At 36.5% G+C, this 27,995-nt stretch overlaps 1 protein-coding gene across 5 annotated transcripts; it reads right to left on the bottom strand.

The window, feature by feature from the left end:
* Nucleotides 1–281: 281 nt before the first annotated feature.
* LOC105056382 (uncharacterized) lies at nucleotides 282–27,812 on the bottom strand. Of its 5 annotated transcripts, XM_073247570.1 has the most exons (9): nucleotides 26,939–27,812; nucleotides 25,021–25,059; nucleotides 24,856–24,926; nucleotides 14,237–14,301; nucleotides 5,167–5,250; nucleotides 5,008–5,097; nucleotides 4,776–4,868; nucleotides 945–1,042; nucleotides 282–783 (listed from the first exon to the last, which is right to left on the bottom strand). In XM_073247570.1, exons 1-9 carry the CDS (start codon nucleotides 27,376–27,378, stop codon nucleotides 693–695), a joined length of 1,071 nt encoding a protein of 356 aa, XP_073103671.1. In that variant the 5' UTR covers nucleotides 27,379–27,812; the 3' UTR covers nucleotides 282–692. The 5 variants fall into 5 exon arrangements, with proteins under 5 accessions (XP_073103671.1, XP_029123769.1, XP_073103669.1 ...); XM_029267936.2 differs by lacking the exon at nucleotides 14,237–14,301 and adding an exon at nucleotides 8,492–8,547 and having other exon boundaries at nucleotides 282–1,042; nucleotides 26,939–27,801; XM_073247568.1 differs by having other exon boundaries at nucleotides 282–1,042; nucleotides 26,939–27,801.
* Between the last annotated feature and the right edge of the window lie 183 nt (nucleotides 27,813–27,995).

The following is a 27,995-nucleotide window of genomic DNA, read 5'->3' on the forward strand; positions in this document are numbered from 1 at the left end:
ATTTTCATAATATTTGCTTTGTTTGGTTGCCCATGGAACCGAATATAATGCAATCATATTCTCAATATCATTCCAAGTGAGATGCTACATCACAAGGGTATCCTACCATAAGCTGAATACAAGAAGGATATTATTTTTGTAACATGTTACAATGGACAAAGATAACTATTATTTTGATCAATTAATAAACTTTCAACTTTGAGAGAGAGAGAGAGAGATGCAAACGAAAGAGAAGAAATATCTAAAGGCCAGATATAAACTGCTTTGAAAGATAGGTCCTGAAAACTCACGCGCATAAGATATTGCTCATGATAGCATCTCAAAATTGAGATTTTATTTGCATAGGTTTACAATATGCAGACCAGCTCTTCAACACTCCATTGCATCATCAGCTGGTTCGGCAACTTGGATCATTTAGCTCTAGATCTCAACTTGCAATTAAAATTACAAAGTTCAATAATAACGTCAGAAGTATATCACAAGAATGTTTCCAAATGACACTCCAGAACTCCAGTGGGTGGTCAGCTGTATATCATTATATTACCTCTTCCAGCTCCCAATGTTGAAAAATTTGGTGCCACATTGCCATCTTCCTGTCATTGATCCCACTCAGCTGCGCCTGCAAGCTCTGTTCAAACAATCAGAGTCTAGAGTTCAGCCAGCCAATTATGTCTTCCATCACCTCATCCCGTTCAGGTTCGATAAGGAGATCGTGCAAGAACCCTTTGTACAGCTTGATAGATTTGTCCATTGAGGAGGCCTCCTCGTACAGTCTTCGAGAACCTTCAGGGTCAGTTACAGTGTCAGTTGTGCCATGGAGGACAAGAAATGGGACGTCAACTCTGTTTAGATTCTGCTGTAAATAGGTTGATAATTGTAGGATCTCATAACCAGTCGTCATTCTGATGGAACCAGTGAACACTAGAGGGTCAGAATACTTCAACCTCAGTGCCTCAGGGTCACGGAAGACTGGTGGGCCATTGTTATATGCAGTAGTGAATTGGTATCTTGGAATGATGAGGGAAAAGACCGGGGCCAGCACCTGTCATCAAGAAACAATGCTAGAAACCTTGGCCGTCATCACACAAAAGAAACTAAATGTGTGTAAGCAACACCCCATTGTCTATGAAGCTATAACACAAGCATACACTATAATTCTCTTTTCCTTTTTTGTTTTTTAGGATATACACAAAAATTATATGTGACCAAAATTATGTACTACAGTTTCTATATATGTCAAGGTAATAACTTTCTGCTATTAATTTATGTGAAAAGACCCTGGATAGGAGCATGGTGGAAATACAAAAATTCGTACCACAACAGCTTAGCCATTTTGATTATCACATCCAAGAAATTGAATCATTCTAACAATTAACATTTAACACTGTGCATTAAACGTGCAAGAATTCGGCAGTTCTCCAGTTGTCTTATCATATTGTATTTTTTAAATAAACTGATCGGTCCAATGAATTTAGAGCAGACAGAAAAGTGATTTATTCAAAAATTCCTAAATGTGCTATTGCTTTTCCAAGAGAGGTCACTTGCTTAGATCATGATCAAAGGACATTGAAAGGAAAGTAAGCAGATCAATGAAGTGTGCTGAGTTTTGTCACTATCAATGGTAACATTCAGACATCCAATTACATAGCAAGTAGGGGCATTCCAATTCCATACTTAGTTTCAGATGTTAGGTAACCTGTATTTCTCCTATATTTGTCCATTTGCTATTTGTTGAGTTTGTTTCTTAAATTGCATAAGACGATCACTTTTAATCCTAACCTATCTGCGAATGAACGTAACCAGATCACAATTAGTTCACATAAATCATCAATAATACTGATGATCGCAAGTCCAACAGTGCAATTCCAACACGACAAAATTGAAAAGCTAGTTCATCATGCCATCCCATGGTGATAAGCAATTAAATAGTTCTTCTTCCTCGGCTAGGAATTCAACAAAATCAATGCACGATTCTGATCCATTTGATTTCATGTCTCAGATACAGAATTTGTACTAAATTATAAGCCTTAGTTGTTTTCTTGTTATTTTATCATATCTATAGTTTTTTCTTTCCCAATATCATTGCCACAAATTACAGTCTAGGGGTAACCATGTGTCACCAACTTGCATACTCTTGCTTTGCTTCAAAAATGACAAAATTCCCATCACTTCAAGATTTTTGCACAAATTCATCCTAAATATTATTGATTTGTGTTTCACAAATCATCCTCTACACCGTAAAGCCTATTATGGGGCAACCTACTCTTCTATATTATGTAAAGCCATCAAATGTCCTTTGAAACTTAACAGCAAATCAGCATGTACCATGCACATAAATGAACAGATAATAATAGTATGTATAAAAAAAGTATAAAAAAATAGTGAGTACAATCTTCCCCTCAAAATGTTTAAATAGATAGTCTCACAATAATACATATTTAAATTAATTTTAACTTGATTATTATTTTAGGGAAAAAATTAGAGGGTAAACATAGAAGATCTCCTAGAATCTTAGATAGTCCTGGACCTCTTTGAATAAGCCCTTTTATTGGGATTTTCCTCAATTCAGTTTTAAATTTAATTGAATAAGAAAAAAACTTATAGGTGAGGATTCTTCAAATTACACAGGGAGAAATTCTTGATGCAAATTTGCTAAAAAGAAGACTTTCTATGTTATCACAAGAAAAAGGCACCTGAGGTCAATATATTTAGATATTTTTACTGTTAAGTGGACAGCATTCTAGAAGGAAAGGCAACACAAAATCAAAAGGGTATATTGCTTAAATTCAAAAGGAGTTTTCAAACTTAGGCCGAAACCGAAAAACCATTTCAAAAAATGCGATTAATCAAACCGTCGATTTCGATTTCGGTTTCGGTTTGGATTGTTTGAAAAAATTTTGATTTTGATTCGGGTTTGATTTTCTCTTTAAAAAAATAATGATTAACCAAACCGACTATTATATATATATAACATATGAAAAATATAATTCATATATAACATGTAGTTGAGCTTGCTATTTTTGTTAAGGGTAATTGACAGGCCCAGGGTTCAAATTATAGCTTCACACCTTTATTTCTTTATGTCTTTTTTGGTTTAAAAATCTAAAAAATTCTTAACCGCACTTCTTCATTCTTTTTCATTCTTAACCCTAACTTTTCATTCTTTCTTTTTTGTTCTTCCCCCAACGCCACCGCTCTTCTTCTTTTTCTCCGTCCCTCACTACCGAACTTCTCCATCCTTTACAGCTAAGCTTTTGTTCTTTTCTCTACAGCCGCCGCTCTTCTTCTTCTTCTCCATTATCACTTTAATTATTTTTTAATTTTTATTTTTTGATGTCTTTTCTTGATTATGTTATTTTTCAAAATAATATCTGTCAAGAAGATTGTTTTCCATTTTGATTATGTTTCTCACTGTTTTCTCTCTAAAATGTCCTTGACTTAACTCATAAATATTAAACACCCAAACTATTGCAATGTGCATCCTTTCCTCTATTGTTTGATTAATACCTTCTTTTTGAAAAAAAGGCCATGACAAGAAATTTACTTTCTACATAATAAACAACCCTCACCTGTAGCCTTCCTTTTCATCTCCAATCAAATTTAAAGCTGTATAAAGCAACTCCTGATAAAAAGGTGGTCTGGTAAATTCCAAGTTTATGCAAGTAACTAGGAGATCTTCTATGTTTACCATAAAACAATCCTCAATCAATCTTAAATCAGTTTATCCATTCAACACTTTCAGACTTCCAGTTTAAAACATTTTTAAAAAAAATTGCACATAGTAATTTAGTTTCTTGTAATTTCTATGTCATTTACATTAGCTTATTATCTATTTCTAACTTGTATTGAATGAACCTACAGGGTTGAAAAGAGATAACACTAAACAAATAAAATAGGAAACCAAAAAACTAAATCTATAAGAATGACCTCTAATGATTTTAAATAGTCTCAAAATAATAAATATTTAAATTGATTTTATATTGATTGTTAATTTAGTAAAAAAAAAAATCTGATAAATATGAAAGACCTTCTAGAATCTTAAATAGATTAGGAATCACCAAATCACCTCCTTGATTGGAATTCTCCCATCGCAATTTGATGTTTGATGGGAGAAGAAATGGAAAGTTATAGAAAAGGATTCTTCGGTAAACAGAAAGTAAAATTCTTGTTGCAATTTTACTTAAAAAATAAGGCCAGAAGGAAAGGCTCCCATACTCAATAACATTTTGAAATATCTTAGTATTAACTTGAGGGCATTTTGGGGCAGAAAGTGAAGCAAAATCAAAAGGAAAATTCCTTAAATCCAGAAATCCCTTTTTATAATATATCTTAAGTGTTGATAAAATTCATCAACTTGATTAAGCATAGTGTGATATAAAAAAATTGAGAAAGCCAAACAAGACTGTATTTGCAAAAATCAACAATGAGTATTCTAAAACTAAATTTTCTATTTGTTTGACAGGAAATATCATTATATCACAGCAATGCTGTGAAAATTCAGATGATGCTGGGCGAAACATTGTTAAAGAAGATGGTTGCATCCAAAAATATGATCATACATGGGTAGGATGCCCATATAGCATAGGTAATAGGGTTCGCTAACACTAGATATTAGCTTTCTGACATTAAAGAAATCATCTCTTATAAAGCAACAGAGTAATAGCCATCAGGGTTCCTGATGGCACTTATGCAAAGTGCAAAATAATATATTCTCTGAACACTGAAATTTTCTTTTCAAATAGTGTAGAACTGCAAAGAAAAAGCCATGTCCATACCAAGACAAGTGGGTGAGAAGGCTGAACACGTATAGCTGGCGATGTCAATACCACACCTTCAATACAAGCTTCTACCTTTGGGTCAAGTACTGCCTTCAAATTTTCATGAAACAGGAAAAAAAACACTTCCAAGTAAATGCAAAGTCTACAATATAACATTGCAGAAAAAATAATTATAATAATGCAACCGCATCTCAATCTCCAATCTCTCCAAACACTAGCAACAATTTACCTTTAGTACAATAGCTGCACCTGTTGAATGTCCAAAGAAAAAGCATGGGAAGCCTGAATTCTCTGCCAACACCTTCTCCAAAAATGCTTTCTGTATGCATAAAACCTGTCAGTAAGATACCATGTGCAGCCCAAGGGCACATGTGATTCAGGGTCTCACTAAGGTTGAGTGTTGATACCAAGTCGCTGACAGCATAATCAAGGGATTGGACATATCCATGTAAGCCATCACTTCCACCATGCCCTAAGGAAAAATATAACATTCACAAAAGTTAATCCAGACAACTTTTCAAAAGCCAGGTACTAATACTTCAAGGTTGAAAATGTACCAAAACCACCACAATTAGTTCTTGTTATTCCCCCCACTCTTTTCCTTTTTTCCTTTTTTTTTTATTAGGGGCAAGGAACCAGCACACATCAAGGGTCTAGCAAGTTTTTACCGTATCTTCCATACAACTTGCAAAATCATCTCTTATCTGACCAAGCAAACAAAGCATCTGCCATGTTGTGCTTGCTGTTAAAGTTATTTACCAAGAGCCTCTAACCTGTCCATTCTCCATAGCTGCCCTACTCTTGGACAGTTACATAAAGTTTGATACATGTCCAAAAATACGGACTCAAGGGAGAGGGCAATTATCTTTACTCATTTCATTTAATAGTGGTTGTCATTCTTAGACCAGCCTACTTGGCTAAGGAGACAAATCATGAATATGAGGGGCACTAACAGGTATGAAATGTACCTGAAATGCCAAATATACTGATTTACACGCACACACATATTCTGCTCTTCTAGCCCAAAGACATGATAAGCGAACAAGAGCCCAATTATTAAAAAGTTACCAGTGTTAAAAACTTAATTGAATAGATAAACTAGCTGACCAGACTTGCCTCAATCAAGATTATTGCCAATCTTAAGCCAAGTCACAGGGTTATATGTTTCAGTCGTAGCCTGGAAAACCAAATTGAGTACTCCTGAAAGTTAATCAATATATACCTCTAACAAGAGTACCAAGTCATCTCAGATCCTGGAACACATCAGATCCAAGTTGGGTGTCGAGTCTAAAAAGGCTATAAATTTTGACAAGAAATGGTTGCGCAGAAACATCAAATTTAAAAATGAGACCAGAAGAATTTATCAATTAACTAAAGGCATGAAGAAGGTAATAAGAACATGAATTAAATGAAATATTGCACACTGAAATTGTTTTCACCATGAAAAATGGTTTCCTTGAATCTACAAAAGACTCCAACACCATTTCATATTACTCGAAAGTTGGAACACTGTTCACAGAAGGTCTACCACGGTTATAAAAGATTTTACTTAGTCATAGCATGCCGGTATTATAGTCCACATAATTATGCAAGTGGTCATTAGCCCTTGCAAGGAAATATAGAGGATGATCATAATCAGATATCAATCATTACGGATCAATGATTTGGATTGACTAGCAATTTTTATTAATCCAAAGAACTTTAACTCTTTTCTAAGTTTCCAATATATTTCAGAGATATGGCCTTCAAGGACATAAAGCAACCAGGATGAGTAGAAAAGAAGAATTTCTTTTAATGAAATCACCTGATCCAAGTTTACAAATCTTGGCTCCTAGATGGAACACAAAGTTCGCTCTTTCAACTTCCAGAACATCGGTATTTCAGAAATGATATATCACATGGTGACCTGACAATATATCCTATGCACAAAATATTGTTTCTACACTCTTGGAAGCACATATTAATGCCCGCTATTCTACAGCAAGGTCCACAATCTTGATACCAGGTACTGTACTAGTACATTACTGGTTTGGTATGGTACGGTCAATATAGTGCAGTATAAACCCCATACTAAGACAGCTCCTAGCTCCTTCCTTCTCACCAGTTACCATAATACAACTTGAAATTGGGCAGTATAAGTCTGTAAGGAATGCTGCACACCCCGGTTTCATCTCATATACCAAACCACACCCCGAAACTGTACCGGTAATGATACAATGCATTATGATTGGTACAGGTCAATATGACAGGGTCTGTTCTACAATCTCCTTGAAGCATATGTTAATACCTGCTATACATAAAGTTACTTTATAGAATAGAATCCATCAACCCCAAGTATTATAACAAATAGTCTGTACTCTCCCATCCTAGAAATCCAAATATACAAGGCCTATGACCTTTCTTAGTCTGCACGCCATAAAGATATCTAGTCTTTAAAGCCTGTCAAGTTGGCTACTCAAATTAGAGCACAAGAAAGTTAATTGCTGAAAGAACAACATATTGACCTCAAAGGCATAAGCCAACAGTTTGAACCAGCAAAGCATGTAAATGCCATAGTGCATCCTCCATGATCTTTTCCATACATATGCATTCCTAAACCTATTGTTTCCATATAGAAATCTAATTTTCATCCGTCTCCTTGTCACCTCAGAACCTGAAGGCAGCCAAAAAGTTAGACTACCATTCTAACCTCTAGATTTTTGACATTCTCCAATGGAGCTAAAATTTTAGTGTTTCCAAGCTTCCGATCCAAAGTTCATATATAGTACAACCTGAAGATATCCAACTTTTCTTTGCTCTGTTGCTCTCTGACCACCAAACTTAACAAGTTTTGTCCAATAGTTGTGAGTACAACATAGCAAAGCAGGAATACAAGCATATTCTACAGCACGGTTTCACTTCCACCAGTGTTCATTGTCATAACTACATTTCATTTTTAAAACTGGAAAATCTGGATTTAACAATATAACCAAGAATCACTTCAAATATGGATGGGCAAACAATAAAAGCTATCATGACTTATTTGTAGAATAATTGGCCAAGCTTTAAAACAAAAATCTGTAACTTAATATAGAATTAATGCATGGTTTTTGAAAAAAAAAAAAACGAAAATCATTTTTCCAAAGAAACTTAAGTTTAGGACAGGTACTGTCAGAGTTCCCTCATCAGTGGGCAAAACAATGCAACAACAAGTGTAATAGACAAGCACTCAGGGTGGCATTCTTTTGGCAATTTTCTGTACATTTCATATCCATAATCTTCAGTGAACATTCATTCGAGAAACAAGAGGACCACAAATGGCTCCACAAAATAGAGAAAGTCCCCCCAAGTTATTCTTACAACCTTGAAACAGACTAGAAGCTAACTACTTAAAATCCATCTCGTCAAATAGCCTTACAAGTTTTCTAGCTGATCCTCTTGCCTTGTTGTCACGCCCCCGACCCAAGATTTATATTAAAATAAATTTTCGGAGACGTGAGCAGCCGCTACATACCTACAGAGTACCCTCCCTATAGGCATGCAAGGCATTCAACCTGGCAAAACTTTAATATAATATGCAAAATAGCATACACCAGACAGCAGTAGTAACAGAACAACTAACTATTACATATAAATTTTTAACTTTTAACTTTACAATAATTCATATAAGTTTTATACCACATCATTAGATACAACTATCCCAAAAATAAACATCTATTACAGACTGGCCTTGCCTCTATACATAACTCCCAAAATGCCAAGATCTGGTCCCCAAAAAAGATTTCTGAATCTGAAAACCACAAGTGAAAGTTTATGAGCTTCACGGCTCAGTAAGTAACAAATACACATATAGCATTGATTTAAACTGCGTTAATATGTAACTCAAATGCATCATATAATGTGTGATATCAATCTGTTCATGAATCAGAGTTATGACATTTGAAATACGATCTTATCTACTTTTCTATAATAGAAAATAAAATCAGCAAATAATTTGAAGATCCAGTATACACCCATTTGCATAATATTATACTTAAACTTAGGTACCCATTCTTTTAACTCTACAACCCTTAATGTGGTACCATGCTACCCCCCGTGGCCGGGCATATGAATATTACCATGCTACCCCCCGTGCCTGGGCATCGAAATATTACCACACTACCCCCTATGATTGGGCATCTGAATATTACCACAATACCCCCCCATAGCTGGGTATCTCAAGTCCGGACATCAACACAGTTGGGCTGAGAGACAAGTGATACATATCGATAGCTATAATCCATACAGTCCTTTCCTTTTCGATACATCTGTTATATAACTTTGATACAACTTTGATACGACTACGATACATGCATTTCCAATAAGCATTATTCATATTTTATCAAGCCTGAATTGATCGTAGCATGTAACTTCCTTTAATTCCACTTCTAACATTCAAATCACAAATCATCCGTTCATAATTATAGAGATTTTATGCAACATGCTATGTATGATGAAACCGAATGCAATGGCAGGCTTTTATATCATTTCAAGGGATGTGATAAATTCACATTTAAGCTCTGATTAAATATGATAAATATAAATGTTACTTACAATGATTGATGACATATCAAAAGATCATCCAAATATTCATTTAATCTCAATTGATTATGAAATGTAACTGTTACTTACCTCCAAACGCCGATAACCCAACAATTAACCACTCAATCAGGATTTCTTGGAACCTAATAATCCACAACCACAGCTAAATTAATAAGCCACATCAACACTTTGAACTGATTCCTATTGACATTCTTGACCTTCCTCATTCTTAGAATTTTACAACTTGGGAAAGAATGAAGAAAGAGAAGAGAGGATACAACATCCTCTCCTTCATCTTCCCCCAGCAACAGTCCCAAACCATTAATTATTCCCCCCATGTAGCCTTATCCAAAAATTTCTAGCTTTTTGCCCTCGGATCGACTCATCAGTTAGCAATCTTTCATTAACATTTTAGTTTAAATTACTTATCTAATAAAGAATTAAAAATCATAGATTCAGTCTAGGCAGAATCAATCTGCCCTCAAAGCTTAACTTCCAATCTCCCCAATTTTCCCTAAGATTCTGATCTCATACATCCTCACTTCCTTTAATCCTCACTCTTCTCCTAACAGCTCCTTTTTTTCTTTTCCCAATTCTTTAAAATTCCCGTCTTGACCCCCCTCTTTTAATCTACCACCCATTACTTATTTTAGGACAGAAACTACCTACAAGAGTTCTAATAATTATTTATTAAACTTTAACGAAAACCAGCTAAACAAATACCAAGAAGGGAATTAGTCTTACCTGCTAAAAAGCTCACCCACGTCAACCACGGCACTGACTCAGCTACGGCAGTGACTAGGCAGAAGAAGAGAGAGAGAAGTGAAGGAAGAAGTGAGGAGGAGAGAAAGAAAGAAAGAGAGAGAGACGAAGAAAACCATTTTCCTCCTTTTTCTTTTCTTTTCTTCTTATTTTCTTTTCTTTTCTTTTCTTTCCTTCTTATTTTCTTTTCTTTTCTTTTCTCCTTCCCTGCTCCCCTTCACAGCACACACACAACACACACACACACACACACACACACGACAGAGAGAGAGAGAGGGAAATCCCTCTCCTTTTTCTTTCTTCTCTTTTTCTTTCCCTTTTTTCTTTTTCTTCTTCTTCTTTCCTTCCTCTGTTTTTCTTTTCTTCTCCTTCCCCACTCACCGCATACACCACACACACAGACACACGCACACGCACACACGCAGACATGCCGAGAGAGAGAGGAAAGAGGGGAAGAGAGAGAAAGCGAGAGAAAGAGCGAGGGAGAGAGATTCGGAGAGGGAGAGAAAGCATGGGAGAGAATGAGAGAGAGAGCATGGGGAGGGAAGAGGGCGCGGGAGAGGGAACGGGAGAGAAAGGGGGAGAGCGAGAGAAAGAGATAGTGAGAGCAAGAGAGAGAGGGAGAGAGGCGATGGGGGCTCAGGAGAGAGAGAGGAGAGCAGGAGGGAGATAGCGAAAGGAAGAGGAGCGGTGGGAGAGAGCGGGAGAAAGAGGGAGAGAGGGCAGTGGGCATGGTTCAGGAAGGCTCGGGAGAACAGGGGTTTAAAACCCCCCCCCTTTTTGGGCCGAGCCTCACAATTCTCCACCTTTTAATAAATTTCGTCCTCAAAATTTACATATTCATACTCGAATCACATTCTTAGTCCGTCATTACTACCCCACATAACTAATCACAAACTTTATTGACAAATTTCATCATCACTGCTCACATACTATCCTACGGCCAAAATCTTAATAGTGAATCTTACCCTTAAGACTTTTAATCTTTAAGCTTATTATAGTTCTTATAAATTTTCAAATATACTTATAAATAGTTAATTTTACTAAACTTCACATGAACTCTTGATACCAACATCTAAGACTTAAGCGTCTAAGACTTGTTGACATTGTGGTTTTCCTTGTTCTGCCCATAAGAATCTTATATTAGTTAGTCTTGGCATTTTTTCAAATGTTTTATAATTAAGATATCGAATGGTAATCATTTCAGTGTATTACCCTAGATTATCAGAATCATCTTAACATTTATACCATTATAGTTCTCCATTCTTACTATCTTAATTCCAATTTCATCTTTCCTTCTAATATCAAACTTCTTAGAATTAATTAGTTCTTCCTTCCTTTTCTTTAACAATCTACATCAACATTTATTTCACTAGGCTCCGTATATCCTTCTACATGACATGTTGAAACTTTTGCTAAAATCATTTTCTTTCTTTTCATAGCATTACTATAATCAGCATACACTTGACTCTGTCCAAAAATAATTTCAATCTTTTATAACTATATGCACATTTATACTAAATCTTATATAGAAAATTATATAACCAATTTTAATTTAAACTTAGTATGTCATTTCTTATTCATTCCAAATCTTAAATTTATTTTCAAGTTCATTAGGAATATTGATCAACTACCAATCTTTTAAATACATAGATATTACCTTTAGTCTTTTTCAAATTATACCAAGGTGTTCAAATTTTTTTTCAGTCATATAATTCAAATCATACTAAGCATGTGGGTTATTAACCTACCACACTTCCGCTGTGCCACTCTGATCCATTCTTGTTGCTAAATACTAAATATTTATGAAAGTTATTCTTGTCTTTAAATATCCACATTGTACTTGCCAATACTATGTATTAAATATTTGAGTTTTTTTTGTCTTCTTTTATCTTGAAACTATAAATCACAGCCTTGCAAATTCTAAAACTTCAACATACTGTAGCGCTATCCTAACTCCTACCAATTGGTAAATAATATGCAGTATAACAAAGGAATAGAAATATTCGTATATTTCATTTACCACAAACCTTTAACACTAGTCCTTCAGTGCTTTTTGCTTGTATCACTGGTTATAATCAAGTTCTAGTCACTTATTATTCAATCTACACCCCTTTAGAGTAAATTCTTAAAAGATGATTTCATTTTCATTTTTTTTTTATAACTATCTGCTTATTTATACTATGACTTAGGTAGAGGATTGTATATATATATATATATATATATATATAACTCACACACACACACATAGTAGATTTTAACTTAAGCTTGGTATGTCATTTCTAATAATATAATGACTATCGAATCCTCCAATATAAAGCAAAATTTAAATAAATTCAGATCGAGATATCAAGTATAATATAAAATCATCTCATGCGATAGTAAATCATACCTTTCTCTACACTTTCTTTTTCATCAATTTTTTCCAGATGATGATTCAATATCTAGAGGGAGCCCTTGTCTCAGTCTATTCATCTGGCGCCGAAGAGCAGAGCATTCATCAATATGCCTTTGATTTATATCTCTCAACCTTTTGTAGTCCCACCTCAATTGCTGCAATTTCGCGCTTATACCAATATACTTAGCTCTTACCCTTCGAAACAAATATTTATAATATTCTTTGCTTGAAAAGCTAACATCTCTTATTTTGAAATGGAACCGATGCTTGAGGGTTTTTAAAGCTTTTGTTGCTGCCTACTCTTCAGATTTTACTTGTTCCACACCAGAAGGACCCACTATTTCTGATTGCTTCCTAAGGTTGATCTTCTCTGCTAACCACAATGTCAACAAAGGATTTAACAAACTATCCTTCATTCACCTCTGTATCATATATGGGATCTGGTAGTCTCAATTTCCTCGTTATTTCAGCTAATATTATTTTTGGAGATATATCAATTATCTCTATTATCTATAATTAATATCACAAAATCAATCATTTATATGAAATCATTCTCATCAAAATGAAGTCTACTAAATGATAACCATATAATTAACTATTTCTTTCTAAGATTATTCCTCATATAATCATATGCCAAAAATCTTCACCTGACCCATGGGTTACTATCCACCACTTACCATATTATTCTAATTCATTCCAAATCCTAAATATTTTAGTTGTACTAGTTCAAATTACTACAATATTTGAATTCATCCGATCCTCTTTATCGCAATCCTTAAATTATACCCTCACATATCTAAGTTCTACTGTAACCTTTAATTTTTTTTTCATCCATTCTTCAAAATTGTAGTACACAAATTCTTTCTCTCCGATCAATCTTATCATTCTATATAACAAAAACAACCATACTCGCTCAGCTTATGCTTATTAGGCAAAATACCAACAACTCATAACTACTCTAATTGCTTAAGTATTAATTAATACATAACATTCAATATAGTGGTAAACTATAACCATAAGGGAAACTTTTCAGTACTGTACTCATTCATATTACTATCAACATTAATAATACCATTAATACCATCCTCAATTTACGCTAAAACATCATGAAAAGTTTATTGCAAGATTCCTGATATCAATATCATACCCCACCCCCTAAATCAAGTAAGGGTATAACATCTGAGTAGAATTTTGCTAGCATCTTATGCCGCAGTTCACAAGATACTAGTAAACTTTGTTCATCTACTATAACCTGCTACAACTCAACTCCAACACAATTCTCACCTAGTTAACATAATTATCTCAACTCAATATATAACTCAAATTCAATCTTAAACTTTCATTCATCATATCACAAGAGATTACATCTTAATTTGTGATAACTATCCCACCTACACTCAACACATGCCTTGATTCTAATATCTTTCTATTCACTAAACTTATGCTCTGATATCACTTTAACTGTCATGCCCCCAACCCAAGATTTATATTAAAATAAATTTTTGGAGATGTGAGCTGCCGCTGCATACTTACAGAGTATCCTCTCTATAGGCATGCAACGCATTCAACCTGGCAAAACTTTAATATATACGCAAAATAGCATACTCCAGATAGCGGTAATAACAGAACAACTAACTATTGTATATAAATTTTTAACTTTAACTTTACAGTAATCCACATAAGTTTTATACCACATCATTAGATACAACTATCTCAAAAATAAACATCTATTACAGACCAGCCTTGCCTCTATACATAACTCCCAAAATGCCAAGGTCTGATCTCCAAAAATGATTTCTGAATCTGAAAACCACAGGTGAAAGTTTATGAGGTTCAAGGCACAGTAACTAATACACATATAGCATTGATTTAAACTGTATTAATATGTAACTCAAATGCATCATATAATGTGTGATATCAATCTATTCATGAATCAGAGTTATGACATTTGAAATATAGTCTTATCAGCTTTTCTATAACAAAAAATAAAATCAATAAATAATTTGAAGATCCAGTATACACCCATTTGCATAATATTATACCCAAATTTGGGTACCCGTTCTTTTAACTCTACAGCCCTTACTGTGGTACTACACTACCCCCCATGGCTGGACATCTGAATACTACCACGCTACCCCCCATGGCTAGGCATTGAAATATTACCACACTACCCCCCGTGGCTAGGCATTTGAATATTACCACAATACCCCCCCGTAGCTAGGTATCTCAAGTCCGAACATCAACACAATTGGGCTGAGAGACAAGTGATACATATCAATAGCTATAATCCATATAGTCCTTTCCTTTTCGATACATCTGTTGTATAACTTTGATACAACTTGATACAACTTTGATACGGCTATGATACATGCATTTTCAACAGGCATTATTCATAATTTATCAAGCTTGATTTGATCATAGCATGTAACTTCCTTTAATTCCACTTATAACATTCAAATCACAAATCATCCGTTCATAATTATAGAGATTTTATGCAACATGCTATGTATGATGAAATCGAATGCAATGGCAAGCTTTTATACCATTTCAAGGGATGTGATAAATTCACATTTAAGCTATGATTAAATATGATAAATGTAAATATTACTTACAATGATTGATGACATATCAAAAAATCATCCAAATATTCATTTAATCTCAATTGATTATGAAATGTAACTGTTACTTACCTCCAAACACCGATAACCCAACAATTTACCACTCGATCAGGATTTCTTAGAACCTAATTGTTGGGACAATCGGATTTGCTCCCTCCGATTCTATGTCGGCTCTTATATTCGAGATCGGCCTTCGTTCCATATCTATATAAGAAGAGCCAAGAGATCCCAAGAGGAAAGGCTCTGAAAAGGAAGAAACTTTCAGAATTCAGCTCTCATAACAGTCATCTGACCGAAACAAAGTCATTATGGCTGAACCAGAGTCATCTGAACAAAACAGAGTCATCATGGCTGAACTTGAGTCATCATGGCTGAAACACCGTCTTCATGACCGACTGACCATTTTCATGGCCAACCGACCATCTTCATGTTATGACCGAGAACCATCTTCATGTCATGACCGACCGACCATCTTCATGTCATGACCGACCAACCATTTTCATGTTATGACCGACTGACCGTCTTTATGACCGACCGACCGTCTTTATGACCGACCGACTGTCTTCATGGCCGACCGACCATCTTCATATCATGGCCGACTGACCGTCTTCATGACCGACTGACCATCTTCATAGCTGACTGACCATCTTCATGTCATGACCGACTGACCATCTTCATGACCGACTGTCAAACGGCCGATTGCCAAATATATAAACATGATACTATAATCGTGGATAATAACTACATGCCATGATCATTGGTTGGCATCAACTGCCCACTAACTCCATGATTATGGCCCAATAATCGGGATAATTACCCTTTAATACCATAAAAAACAGGACCACGTGCTCGACGGTTACACCTGAATCATCTATAAAAGGGAGGTAAATGAACAGCATTGATAAGACACTTCTGGACTGATACTCTGCCTTTCTAAAAATTCTATCTGCTGTTCACCACTCTCCACTAACTTAAGCATCGGAGGATCCCCATCGGACGCAACTCCGATCAGTGCAGACTTCTTTTGCAGGTGCTCTTCTCTGACAACGGACGCAACAGGAGATTGACCGCAACACTAATAATCCACAACCACAGCTAATTAATAAGCCATATCAACACTTTGAACTGATTCCTATTGACATTCTCGACCTTCCTAATTCTTAGAATTTCACACCTTGGGAAAGAATGAAGAAAGAGAAGAGATGATACAACATCCTCTCCTTCGTCTTCCCCACCAACAGTCCCAAACCATTAATTATTCCCCTTATGCAGCCTTATCCAAAAATTTCTAGTTTTTTGCTCTCCGATCGACTCATCAGTTAACAATCTTTCATTAACATTTTAGTTTAAATTACTTATTTAATAAAGAATTAAAAATCATAGATTCAGCCTAGGCAGAATCAATCTGCCCTCAAAGCTTAACTTCCAATCTCCCCAATTTTCCCTAAGATTCTGATCTCATACATCCTCACTTCCTTTAATCCTCACTATTCTCCTAACAGCCCCTTTTTCCTTTTCCCAATTCTTCTTTATTTCAAACTTAAAATTTCTATCTTGACCCCCCACTTTTAATCTACCACCCATTACTTATTTCAATACAGAAACTATCTACAAGAGTTCTAATAATTATTTATTAAATTTTAACGAAAACCAACTAAACAAATACCAAGAAGGGAATTAGTCTTACCTGCTCAAAAGCTCACCCATGACAACCACTACAACCACGACACTGACTCAGCCACGACAGTGATGAAGAAGGAGAAGAGAGAGAAAAGTGAAGGAAAAAATGAGAAGGAGAGAGAGAAAGAAAGAGAGAGAGAGACAGAGAAAACCCTTTTCCCCTTTTTCTTTTCTTTTCTTTCCTCCTTCCCTGTTCCCCTTCACAGCACACACGCGCGCGCGAGAGAGAGGGAGAGAGAGAGAGAGAGGGAAATTCCTCTCCTTTTTCTTTCTTCTCTTTTTCTTTCTCTTTTTTCTTTTTCTTCTTCTTCTTCTTTCCTTCCTCTGTTTGTCTTTTCTTCTCCTTCCCCACTCACCGCACGCACCACACACACAGACACACGCATACACGCCGAGAGAGAGGGGAAAGAGGGGAAGAGAGACAAAATAGGAGAGCGCGAGGGAGAGAGACATGGAGAGGGAGAGAGAGTGCCAGAGAAAATGAGAAAGAGAGCGTGGGGAGGGAAGAGGGCACGGGAGAGGGAACAGGAGAGAAAGAGGGAGAAAGTGAGAGACAATGAGAGCAAGAGAGAGGGAGAGAGGCGGTGGGGGCTCGGGAGAGAGAGAAGAGAGCAGGAGGGAGATAGAGAAAGCAAGAGAGGTGATGGGAGAGAGCGGGAGAAAGAGGAAGAGCGGGCGGTTTGGAGATAGTTCGGGAAGGCTCGGGAGAACAGGGGTTTAAACGGCGCCCCCCTCCCCCCCCCTTTGGGCCGGGCCTCACACTTGTAGCAGTGTCCAATTCACAAAGGGTTGATGTCAGGTAGATATACATAATCAAAAAATATCAAATAGTAATCATTCTTTGATTTGATAAGCTGATTCCACATAGATAAGATACCAAATTAGCATATCAAAACATGTCGACCCAGCAGAAACATCAAAATGCTTAACTTATGCCAGTCATAGTATCTTGGTTGTGTTCTTGCAAATGTCTAAATGTACAATCTTGAATATGTATCATATTCATGAAATACTTGTGGGAACTAGAATCCATTATAATTGCATCTGTACGACTGATACCTCTTATATGAGTTTTTCAATGAATGGTTGCAAACCTTTTGAGCCTGCCCACTTGCCCCCCAAGATTCATCCTGTCACAGCAGGATATTATACTCCTAAACTGCTTGCTGCAACTTTGCAAGAGATGCTCGAAACATTGGTTCATTATTACCCTAACTCTCTTTTATATCAACTTATCTAGTCATCCCATTTGATGCTCTGGTCCTGCAGATGGATCCACCTCATCATAGTTACATTTTGCCAACACTGGCATAGAGCTGACAGTCGAAAATCACCAGATCTTTTTTCTAATGTAGCTATGGTATATTTCATCAATGATGAACTCATTCTCAATGCCCGATCACCAAAAACAACATAGATGCTAAGAGTTCGAAGTCTTGAATATTGTCAATGAGATATGCTTACTTTTACTGGTTAATGGTTTTGCATCAAGTGTCCGGCACTGCATAGGGACAACAGCTATAACAAGAAAGATATTTTTTCCTGTTGATGATTGTACAACCCTTCTAGCCATGTCCTGAGCCATTATCAAAGCATTCAGCGAGAATTTAGTTCTCATACTCGTAGATAGAAGCACTGTTTTCAGTAATTATTAGAAGACTTCTCATCACATCCAAATCAGCCATTATTCTTCCTCTTGAACCTCTCTCCAGCTTCTTCCAGGTAAACTCAATCTCAAGCATTTTTCAACTTTTCTAGCATTATATTATTTTTCTGTTGGATGGCCTCTATGCTCCATTTTGTCATAATCTATGAAGAATTATTTTCACTCTTATAGGTTTGCCACATGTTTCTTGCATAACTTCTTTATAAAAGTATTTTTTGTTAGGCTTTAGGTTACTTGTTTTATCATCATAAGAAAGGTCATGTGGGCTGATTGTTTCTAACTTTGCCTCTTTGCATTATCCTTTTAGTGTATTAAGAGAAAACATAAGGTGTATAACAGTAGAATTTCCTAAGGTGCTGTCCATCATAGACTACTCTCCCCCAAGCAACTTAGTATTGCTAATGGCTGCAGAAAAAAGGGTGTTATAAAACCATATATACATATACATATACAAAACCATGGAATGCCTATACATATACATATACAAAACCATGGAACGCCGTATCGGGCCAAACCGCCCGATACGGAGCGTACCAAACTGGACCGGCGGCCAGCCGATCCAATTCGGACTTTTTTTCGAAAAATCCTCCGAACCGCACTGAATTGAGCGGTTCAGCATGGTTTGGAGCCATACTGTCCAATTTGGAGCCATACTGCTCAAAATCGGACAGTATGGCTCGATTCGGCACGATTCGGCATTGAACCTAATCGTATCGATAGAGCACATGGGGGGTGGGAGAGTGTGGGTGTTGTGGTGGGACCTGGACTGTCAATTAGTGGCAGCCAGGGTTCCTTTTCTCATTGAAAGCCGAGAGACTCTCTTAGAACTTCCGAGATCGCTCTTAGGCTTTCGACGACACGAACGATCGAAAGCTTCCGAAAAAATTAGAAAAAAGAGAAAAAATTCCGTCAAATTATAGCACTTCTTCAAAAAGACGATGATTTTCGACCGAAAGTAAGATAATATATTATTCTTTTAGTAAATATTTTATTTTTTATGTTTTCGTGGCTAAAAAAAGATAAGAAAGAAGAAGTAAGAAAATAAGAAAAAATCATGCCAAAATTTTGTGATTTTGGTATGATTTAATCATATGTAATAAATCTTTGGAAGATCTACATGATGACACTAAAATCGTTGATTTTCATTAATTATATATTTTTTAAATATATATATATTTATTCATAAAAAAATTATTAAATAAATAAATTCAAAAAAAATATAAAATCAGAGATTCAAAATCATGTTTAGAATGATTCAAGCTACTTGAATCTAACTTCGATTTTTTTTTAAAATTTTAAAATTAAAAAATATTTTTATAATTATTTAAATAATAAAAAAATAAATCAAATAAAAAAATATGTAAAATTAGTATTATATTTTAGCTAATTCAAAAATATTATTTGAAGCATATAACATATTTTTTGGATTTATAAATTTTAAAATTATTATTAATTTTTTTTGAATTTATATATAATATTTTTTTAATAATTATTAAACTGTCGTATTTTATTATGTTCGCAGAAATGAGTAAGAAGAAAAATTCAGAACGTGACATTGGTTGAGATCATGACGAGATGCTCTCGGCTTGACATCATTGAAAATATAAAAATGGTACAACATAAAGTTCAAGGGAGAAAAGGTGACTAGGTTGAAGCAGCACCTGACTGGTGGTTATCCTGATGTGTCCATATGTCGGAAATACCCATAAGAGGTCCAACAGTTGATGAAAAAGTACTTCGTTGATTCGAAAGCAGCAAAAAAAAGGACAAAGCAGAAGAGGATGGAGGTGGATCGTCGAACTGCAAAGCCACCTTCCTATCCTCTAGAGAGTCAGAGAAGATTTTCACTCCAAGTGATGAGACACAAATTGAGGCTGCCATTCAAACGAGCTTAGATGATCAGTACCGACAGAAGATATAAAGAATGATCTAGACTATCATGCTACGAATCGAGATCTGGATCAACGATCGATGGAAAAAAATTCGAATTCAGAAGGACTACCTCAATCAGAGAGTCCGATGGTAGCAGGAGCGACACAGTATTTCATCTTTGTTGGGAGCTTTTGGCAGGAGGAGGTCCTCCAAAGATATTCTGACAGGAGCCACCATCCATAATTTGGATCCCCATGCTTTTTCCAACAAAGATTCAAAGCAGTAGAAGATTGACACTATGATGAAAAAGGATAAGAACAAGGATATATGGCGAGCTATTGGATCATGATTTTATTTCAACCATATTCTAGCAAATGCAGCAGGCAATCCTTACTACCAATCTGCTATTTCAGCCATAGAGACTGCCGGCCAGGATATAGATCCGTCAGGATCTAAAAACATCTATAGTCAGCTTCTTGACAGTAACAAGGAGGATCTGCAGAGATGGATTACTTCTTACAAGAATAAATGACCCACATATAGACTGACAGTGATGTGTAATGGTTCGACCGGTCCTACTAGACAGAGCATCATTAATCTTTTGACATACTGTGATGGAAATATATTTTTTTACAAATCAATTGATGCTTCAGATAAGATGCACGATGTTGCATGTATCCTTGGTCTGATGGAGGAGATGATTGATTCAGTGGGTGAGCAGTATGTCGTACAAATCATCACAGATAATGGGTCACAATATAAGGCTGTTGGAGAGTTGCTAATGGAGCGACGAACGCAGATATACTGGACCCCATATGCTGCACATTGCATTGATCTTATATTAATGGATACTGGAAAGATTCGTAGGATGCAGCAGGTAGTGAAGCTTGCCTATACTATTACTAGATTCACCTACAATCACACATAGGTTCCTTTCATTGATGCGGACATATACTGAGGGAGAGATCTTGAGATCAGATGTCACATGATTTGCTACCAACTACATAACACTTGATAGTCTTCTTCGGAAGAAAGCAGTCTTACGTTAGATGTTTGTTAGTGCCAAGTGGCAGGAAAATAGATATGCGAAGGCCGGCACTGATGAAAGTCATGTGGAGAACTTGATGATGAGTCAGTCATTCTGGCAGCGAACTGAGAAGATAGTAAAGGCTATTAAGCCATTATACGAGGTGCTTCGCGCTGTGGATAATAAAAGATACCCTCAGATAGGCTTCTTATATTATATGATGGAGAGAACAAAGAAACAGATCAATGAAAATGATCCGAAGCATGCTCAAAAAAATTCATTAACATCATTGAGTGCCATTGGGACTATCAGATGGGTAGAGATTTGCATCTAACCGGTAAGCACGGATTCAAAAATACTTTAAAATATTTTTTTTCTTATACTTATAAAAGTGTATTTAATCAATAATGAAATTTATCTGCAGCTTACTATTTGAATCCGAGATTCCAATATACCATTTATGGGATAAATATGGATAACGAGTTTTTTGCTGCTCTTCGTAATGTGATATATAAGATGGTGCCCGATCCAAAAATTACATCCTTGTGTCTACAAAAGGTATGCTAGTTTAAAACAGATATGATTATTCAACTGAATTCAATCTGTACTCAACGATATATTTATAAATTTAATAAATATATTTTTTACAGACGAAACAGTTTAGAGAGAGATCAGACAGCTTTGGAGTCCCATCAGCTGTCGTAAGCAAAAAGAAGATAAATCCAGATAAATTACATATCAATAATGAGCAGCATAGATTGACACCATATGCCTAATAATATCATAAAATTTAATATGTAATTGTGCTTTTGCAGGTGAATGGTGAATTCATTTTGGAATATCCGTAGAACATTTGAGAGGTGTGGCTATCCGCATTCTTTTCCAAACGGTCTCTACTAGTGACTGAACACAATTGATCGACTTTCATCCTTATCTACAGCAAACAAAAAAATCGTCTAACACAAAAGCGCCTCAATGATCTTGTATATGTTCACTATAATCTGAGATTGAGGCTAAAATACATTCTAGAGAAAGTACAACTGAAGTACACTAATCTGACACTAGATGATTATGCTGACGAAGATGACGATCCGATCATTGGATGACCTGCAGATCAGCAGCAGGAGCCAAAATTTGATGAGCCGAGGTTTCCTTCACGACCAACTAGTGTAGTAACTAAGAAGATCAGGATGGATCTAGGACAATAGGCATAAAGAAATATTCCACGTAAAGTTCTAGTTGATTAGTCATAGCTTGAGGAGATACAGAGGACTCATTTATCACATGACTCGATGTCCGATACATCCTCACAAAGGTTTAAGCAAAAAATATTTAGACGAGATCGATCAGCAACAAGACATCCATCCTTCCAATCACAAAAAATTTAGTCACAAAGGGGCACAAGGAGAAGAAAAAGAAAGACAGTTGCACATGCACCACTTTTGAGAGTACAGGAGCTATCTGATTCAGATTCAAAGATCAGAGAGAATGATGATGGTATTAGTAATAGTAGTCATGGATCTGATGACCAGAAAAGAACTAGAAAACAGGAGACCACTGTTTATGAGACAGCCGCAGGATGATATTCAATTCATCGATGAGTCTCAATTTACACATACCACATAAGATAGGGATCATGGTGAACCAGTTGGCAGAGATCGTGGGGAGCCGATTTCGTATAGACGACGGGCTCCTAGAGATCGTCCAGCACATGATGCAGCTGCAAACGATCTTGCACGTGGAGTAAGATCCATGGATGTATCTGAATCATCTTCGCATTATGGATCTTATTATCTACAACCACCTTATAATCCATATAGATATGGTACATCCGAGGTATCGTCTTCTAGTAGTTACTATCCTATGCAGCTTGGAGCATTTTACGGATCAAATTTTGCTACCGACATATTTGGATGGGCTCCTCCACAACCATACCATCGTCCCGAAGATACTTCTCAGAATCAGAGTTTGAGTGAGGGATCTCAGATGTCTTATAATTCAGAGAGAATACCTTATGGGATGAATATTCAGGAGTACAGTGCTTTTTGGTTAGAGGGATGGACTAATATTCCTCTAGACTGTGTCGATGATCTAGATATCTACTAGTGTCATAGACACTCGACGAGAAATTAGATGTAGAGCAGATCTTGAGATTAGTATATCATTCTTTGTGCTTTATACTTTAAAAATTTAGATACATTTTAATGCACATTTATACATTTTCTTTTTAGGATGATAGAGTTGTAATATAATGTAAATAAATATATATTTAAAATTTTGAATCAAGATTCTCTGTACCGCTATCAAACTCAAAATTGAACCCAAATATGTCAATAATATGTAATATAATATAATTTTAGGGTTATAATTATGAATTAATAACTTGGAGATCCCAAAAAAATGAAATAAAACAATAAAAAAATTTTATATCGGTACTAAATCGGTATGTCTAAACGTACCATCTATTGGCACGGTACGGTACCGATACCATACTGTACCGGCCCGACACCGGTATGGGTATCGATACCGGTATCGCGATCTTTGTACAAAACCATTCAAAAAATATTAAAAAAAAGGTATTCTAGTGCATTTAGGTTACCACCAATGTACGATTGAATAGGGTCAGACATATGTAGCCTTATTGTTGTGTGTAGAGAGGCTTTTTCGATGTTTCAAACCTGTAATATCCAGGTGACAATGGAACAACTTTACCATTGCACCAAGATTTGCCCCTTATATACAAAACCATACACAAATATATAAAATATTATGTAGAATCTCACAAAATAAACATTTTATGTTCAATCAAACAAAAAATTAAGTCCACAAAATATGAACTAGGTGGCAAACTACCAAAAGAAAATCAGATAAAATGAGAGGACATTATATAGACCCTAATAGGGTGTCTTGGTACATATAGGAATCCACAAATGAAAGAACATAGTCCACTACTCATTCTCCATCCGGTATATTTCTTGCTTTTTCAATGTTCTAGTATCACAAATTTGCAAACTAGAGGACCTCTGCATATATGCTAAGAGTTGACACAGTTACATCATAACTATACAGTTCTCCTTTTAATCTCTGATTTTTAGGTGTGAAATTAGCAATATAAAAAGCTAAAAATCAATTCTAATTCCCTCGAGAATCAACTTAGCATGTTTAAGCATTCAAGCTCACTTTCTAATAATGGTAAGACAATCTAAATGGATCAACAGAATATACACATAGAAATCAATCTTCTTAGCCAATGGTAACACCTGTAACAATACCCATCAAAATATTAAAATCCTAGTTGTGGTTCTGTCTCCACCTTGTCTGCAAAATAAAGTAAGGATATCCATATCATATGTTACCAAGGAAAGAGAGATGATGAATAAGCAGCTGCTATATGTTCTCGAATAAAGCTGATATCTACAAATTTAGAAGCATGCAACCTCCAACATGAAGTTGAGTTGACTCTCAAATCATAACGAGACAGTGCGTGTACTTACCAATCCAATCCATGGCATACACTTTGAAACCATTATCATTCAGTTTCTTTGCAAAATGATCATATCTGCCACTATTGAACATAAAATGAGAGGTAAGAGCAGCAGCTATATTTCTAAAATAACCTTTAATGAGCAAGCTTCAAATGAACATAATCACTAACATACCTGTGTTCATTCAGACCATGCATTAGAATAAGCACGCCCCTGCGTAACATCACGTAGTATTCAATAGCTGTCTTGAAAGAACAGGAATGCGAAATTATGTTCTATCTGACTAAAGGACGTATCACTACACTTTAAGGGGGTGTTTGGTTCGTAACCGAAATCGGAATGGGAATGAAAATCGAAATGGCTTGGAATCGGAATCGGAATGGTCAAATCCTCCGAAGCATTTGGTTCGTGACCGGAATCCAAATAGAAATCGGAATTAAAATCAAAATTTGATTCCATAGGAGAGTAGAAATTGAGTTCTATATAAATTGAGCCATTCCCATTCCACCCCAGAATCGGAATCGGAATGGAACTCCTCCCAACCAAACGGTTGGAATGGAAATTATCCATATTCTGATTCCGATTCCAGACCACACTCCCCCCAACCAAACACCCCCTAATTGAGATGCTTATGTGACTACATCGGCATAATATCCGACCTTGCCAAAATCAAGTAAGTATGAATGAAAAGGAACTCAGCAGATCGAGAAACAAATTACAAAATATGGACATCACTCATAAAGCTATGCAACAGTATATGATTTGAGTGCTCTTAGAAGCTTAAAATTGTTCAATGGACATAAAAATCATTCAGCAATAAATTAGTGATACAAATATCAGATAATGAGTAGTCAAAGTGTCGAGTAACCAATTGATCCCAAAAGCTTAAGCTATTACAGAAGGGGTCAACAACGATCACCTACAAGGCATAATATTAGATGGGAAGGAGTCAAGGGGAGCAAAGACCTAAGAAAATAAACAAGCAAAATTGGATTAGATGGGAATTTGAACCCATGATATTTGGCTCCACTACCAAGTTGAGAAATCAATTGACTCCAAAAGCTTTAGCTATTGATGAAGGGATCAACAATGTATATCAGGCCTTAACATGAGGAAAGGTATCTCCAGGCATTCTCTTCCAAAATAACAACACATGATATTGTTCCTAGAATAACCTAAATTGCAATTACAGGAAGAACTTGTCAAGTACATAAAACATTTAAGCATTATTGTGAAAAAGGAATGAAATCAAACGTTTTAAATAAGTTGCTTGCTCAATTAGTTCTTTAGATGTTGCATGTTGACAATTAACTCCAACCAAAAAGAAATCTCCCGTGCATGCTAAAATGGTTCTGTGCTGAAACGGCACTGAGGTGACATATCATTTTTGTAATAAGAAATAACAAACGGACTGAAAGATTTCTTTGGTATTGTCATCTCCAGGGAACATGAACATTCTCTAGAGAGAAGATAGAAGCCAGCATGGTGATGGAAACCAGAGGTGAGCTTACAACATCACAGAAAGCAACCCATTCGGCAATTCTTACACCAAAACAGAAGGGAAGGGGGAAAAAAAAAAACTTCAAGACAGACCGAGCTTTGTCTTCCAATATTTTTCTAAAATATCTATCTTGGAAGTTGGAAGGATTTCATTTAAATTTATAAGCTTGCCAGGGAAAACAAAGAAGAAAAGATTTTGCATCAGATTTTTCTGTCCTACGTCGAGAAACAACCATACTAACCCAAGAATATACAAAATATAAATTCGGTAATGCACACCCTTCTGGAATAGGAAGGCATGCACCCCTGTATCTCTCTCCATAAAAACTTCACATGGACACATAAAAAATCTCAGTGTATTTTCAAATTACAATATACAAAATATTGCATTTTTTTTTTTTTTAGCAATACGGTGAAAATTGCTACATTAAACAGAGAGATCTTTATCCATGTCTTCTCATCTATAGTTTGTTCTTCAGCATTCATCTATAAAATTTTATCCATTTATTAGACCTTTAAAAACAAAGATTGATATTTTTAAGATTATGATTATAAAATGTGGGGAAAATAGGAAGGTAACGGCTCGACTTACCTGGTCTTGACGGTGTCGGGAGCCCACGACTGGGTGAAGAGCGTCTCCCCTCTCGCCGTCACAAATAACGAGAAATCTCTCCCTCTCCTTCCCTCCTCCCTAGCTGCCAGCACCCGCCGGACCGCGGCCGCGCGCCTCGCCGCGGCCTCCTGCTCCCTCTGCCTTCGCGGCACCATTGCCGCCGGCACCCTCACGACCACCGCCCCCGCCCCGCTCTTCCTACTACCCTCGCGCCGGTCATCCCTCGCCGCAGGGCCCGGGCACGGCGGCAAACCCGGCCGCCACCGGAACGGAAAGAGAACGAAGAGGAGGACTGCATTGAGGAGTAGGAGGAGGCGACGGAGAAAGCGGAGGGAGAGCAGGGCGTTTACCCGGCCGCTCGCGCCCGACGTCAGCATCACCGCCTCCGCCATCGACGACGGCTTCACCGCTGGGTCCATGCCGCTAGACTCCAGCCCAATCTCGGGACCATATAAAGGTAAAATATTGGAAAACAATCCAATCTTTATCCAAAAGATCGAGTCTTTTTCCTCCAAAAAAAAAAAAAAAATGGAGAAGAAATGCTATAATCAAATAATAATTTGAGGATTTCTACGGATAAAATCGAGGAAAATGGGAGAATGTAGATGCTAATATTGGAGGGAATTGATTGGAATTAGAGTCAGATCAGGGATAGAAATCGTTAGGAATTAGAAATGCCTCGCCATGGTTCGCTTTTCTCTCTCTCCGCGGAGAAAGGGTGACGGGAGGAAAGTGAAAGTCCTTTCTGGAACTTTCGATGAAAGAACTTGTTAAGACCTCCGACGTGTGATCAACCTCAGGCCCCAAAATTGCCGATGGAGGAACTACGGTTGTGTTTTTGGGTTTGCGTCCCTGTCCGCGTAAGATCTTTCTTTTTTTGGGGTTTTGTCCCTTCCGTTCTGATCTGGAACTATAGGCAGCTAACGAGACACGTGGAATTGTGGGAGCAAAGGCTTGGACACGTGGCGTTGCGCGGCGCCTAGACGCGGGAGGGGTGGAAGTCATTGGGCTTGCAGTTTGGCTGCCGTGGCGGACC

This window comes from Elaeis guineensis, chromosome 13 (assembly GCF_000442705.2).
Source record: "Elaeis guineensis isolate ETL-2024a chromosome 13, EG11, whole genome shotgun sequence".
Taxonomy (NCBI): Eukaryota; Viridiplantae; Streptophyta; class Magnoliopsida; order Arecales; family Arecaceae; genus Elaeis; species Elaeis guineensis.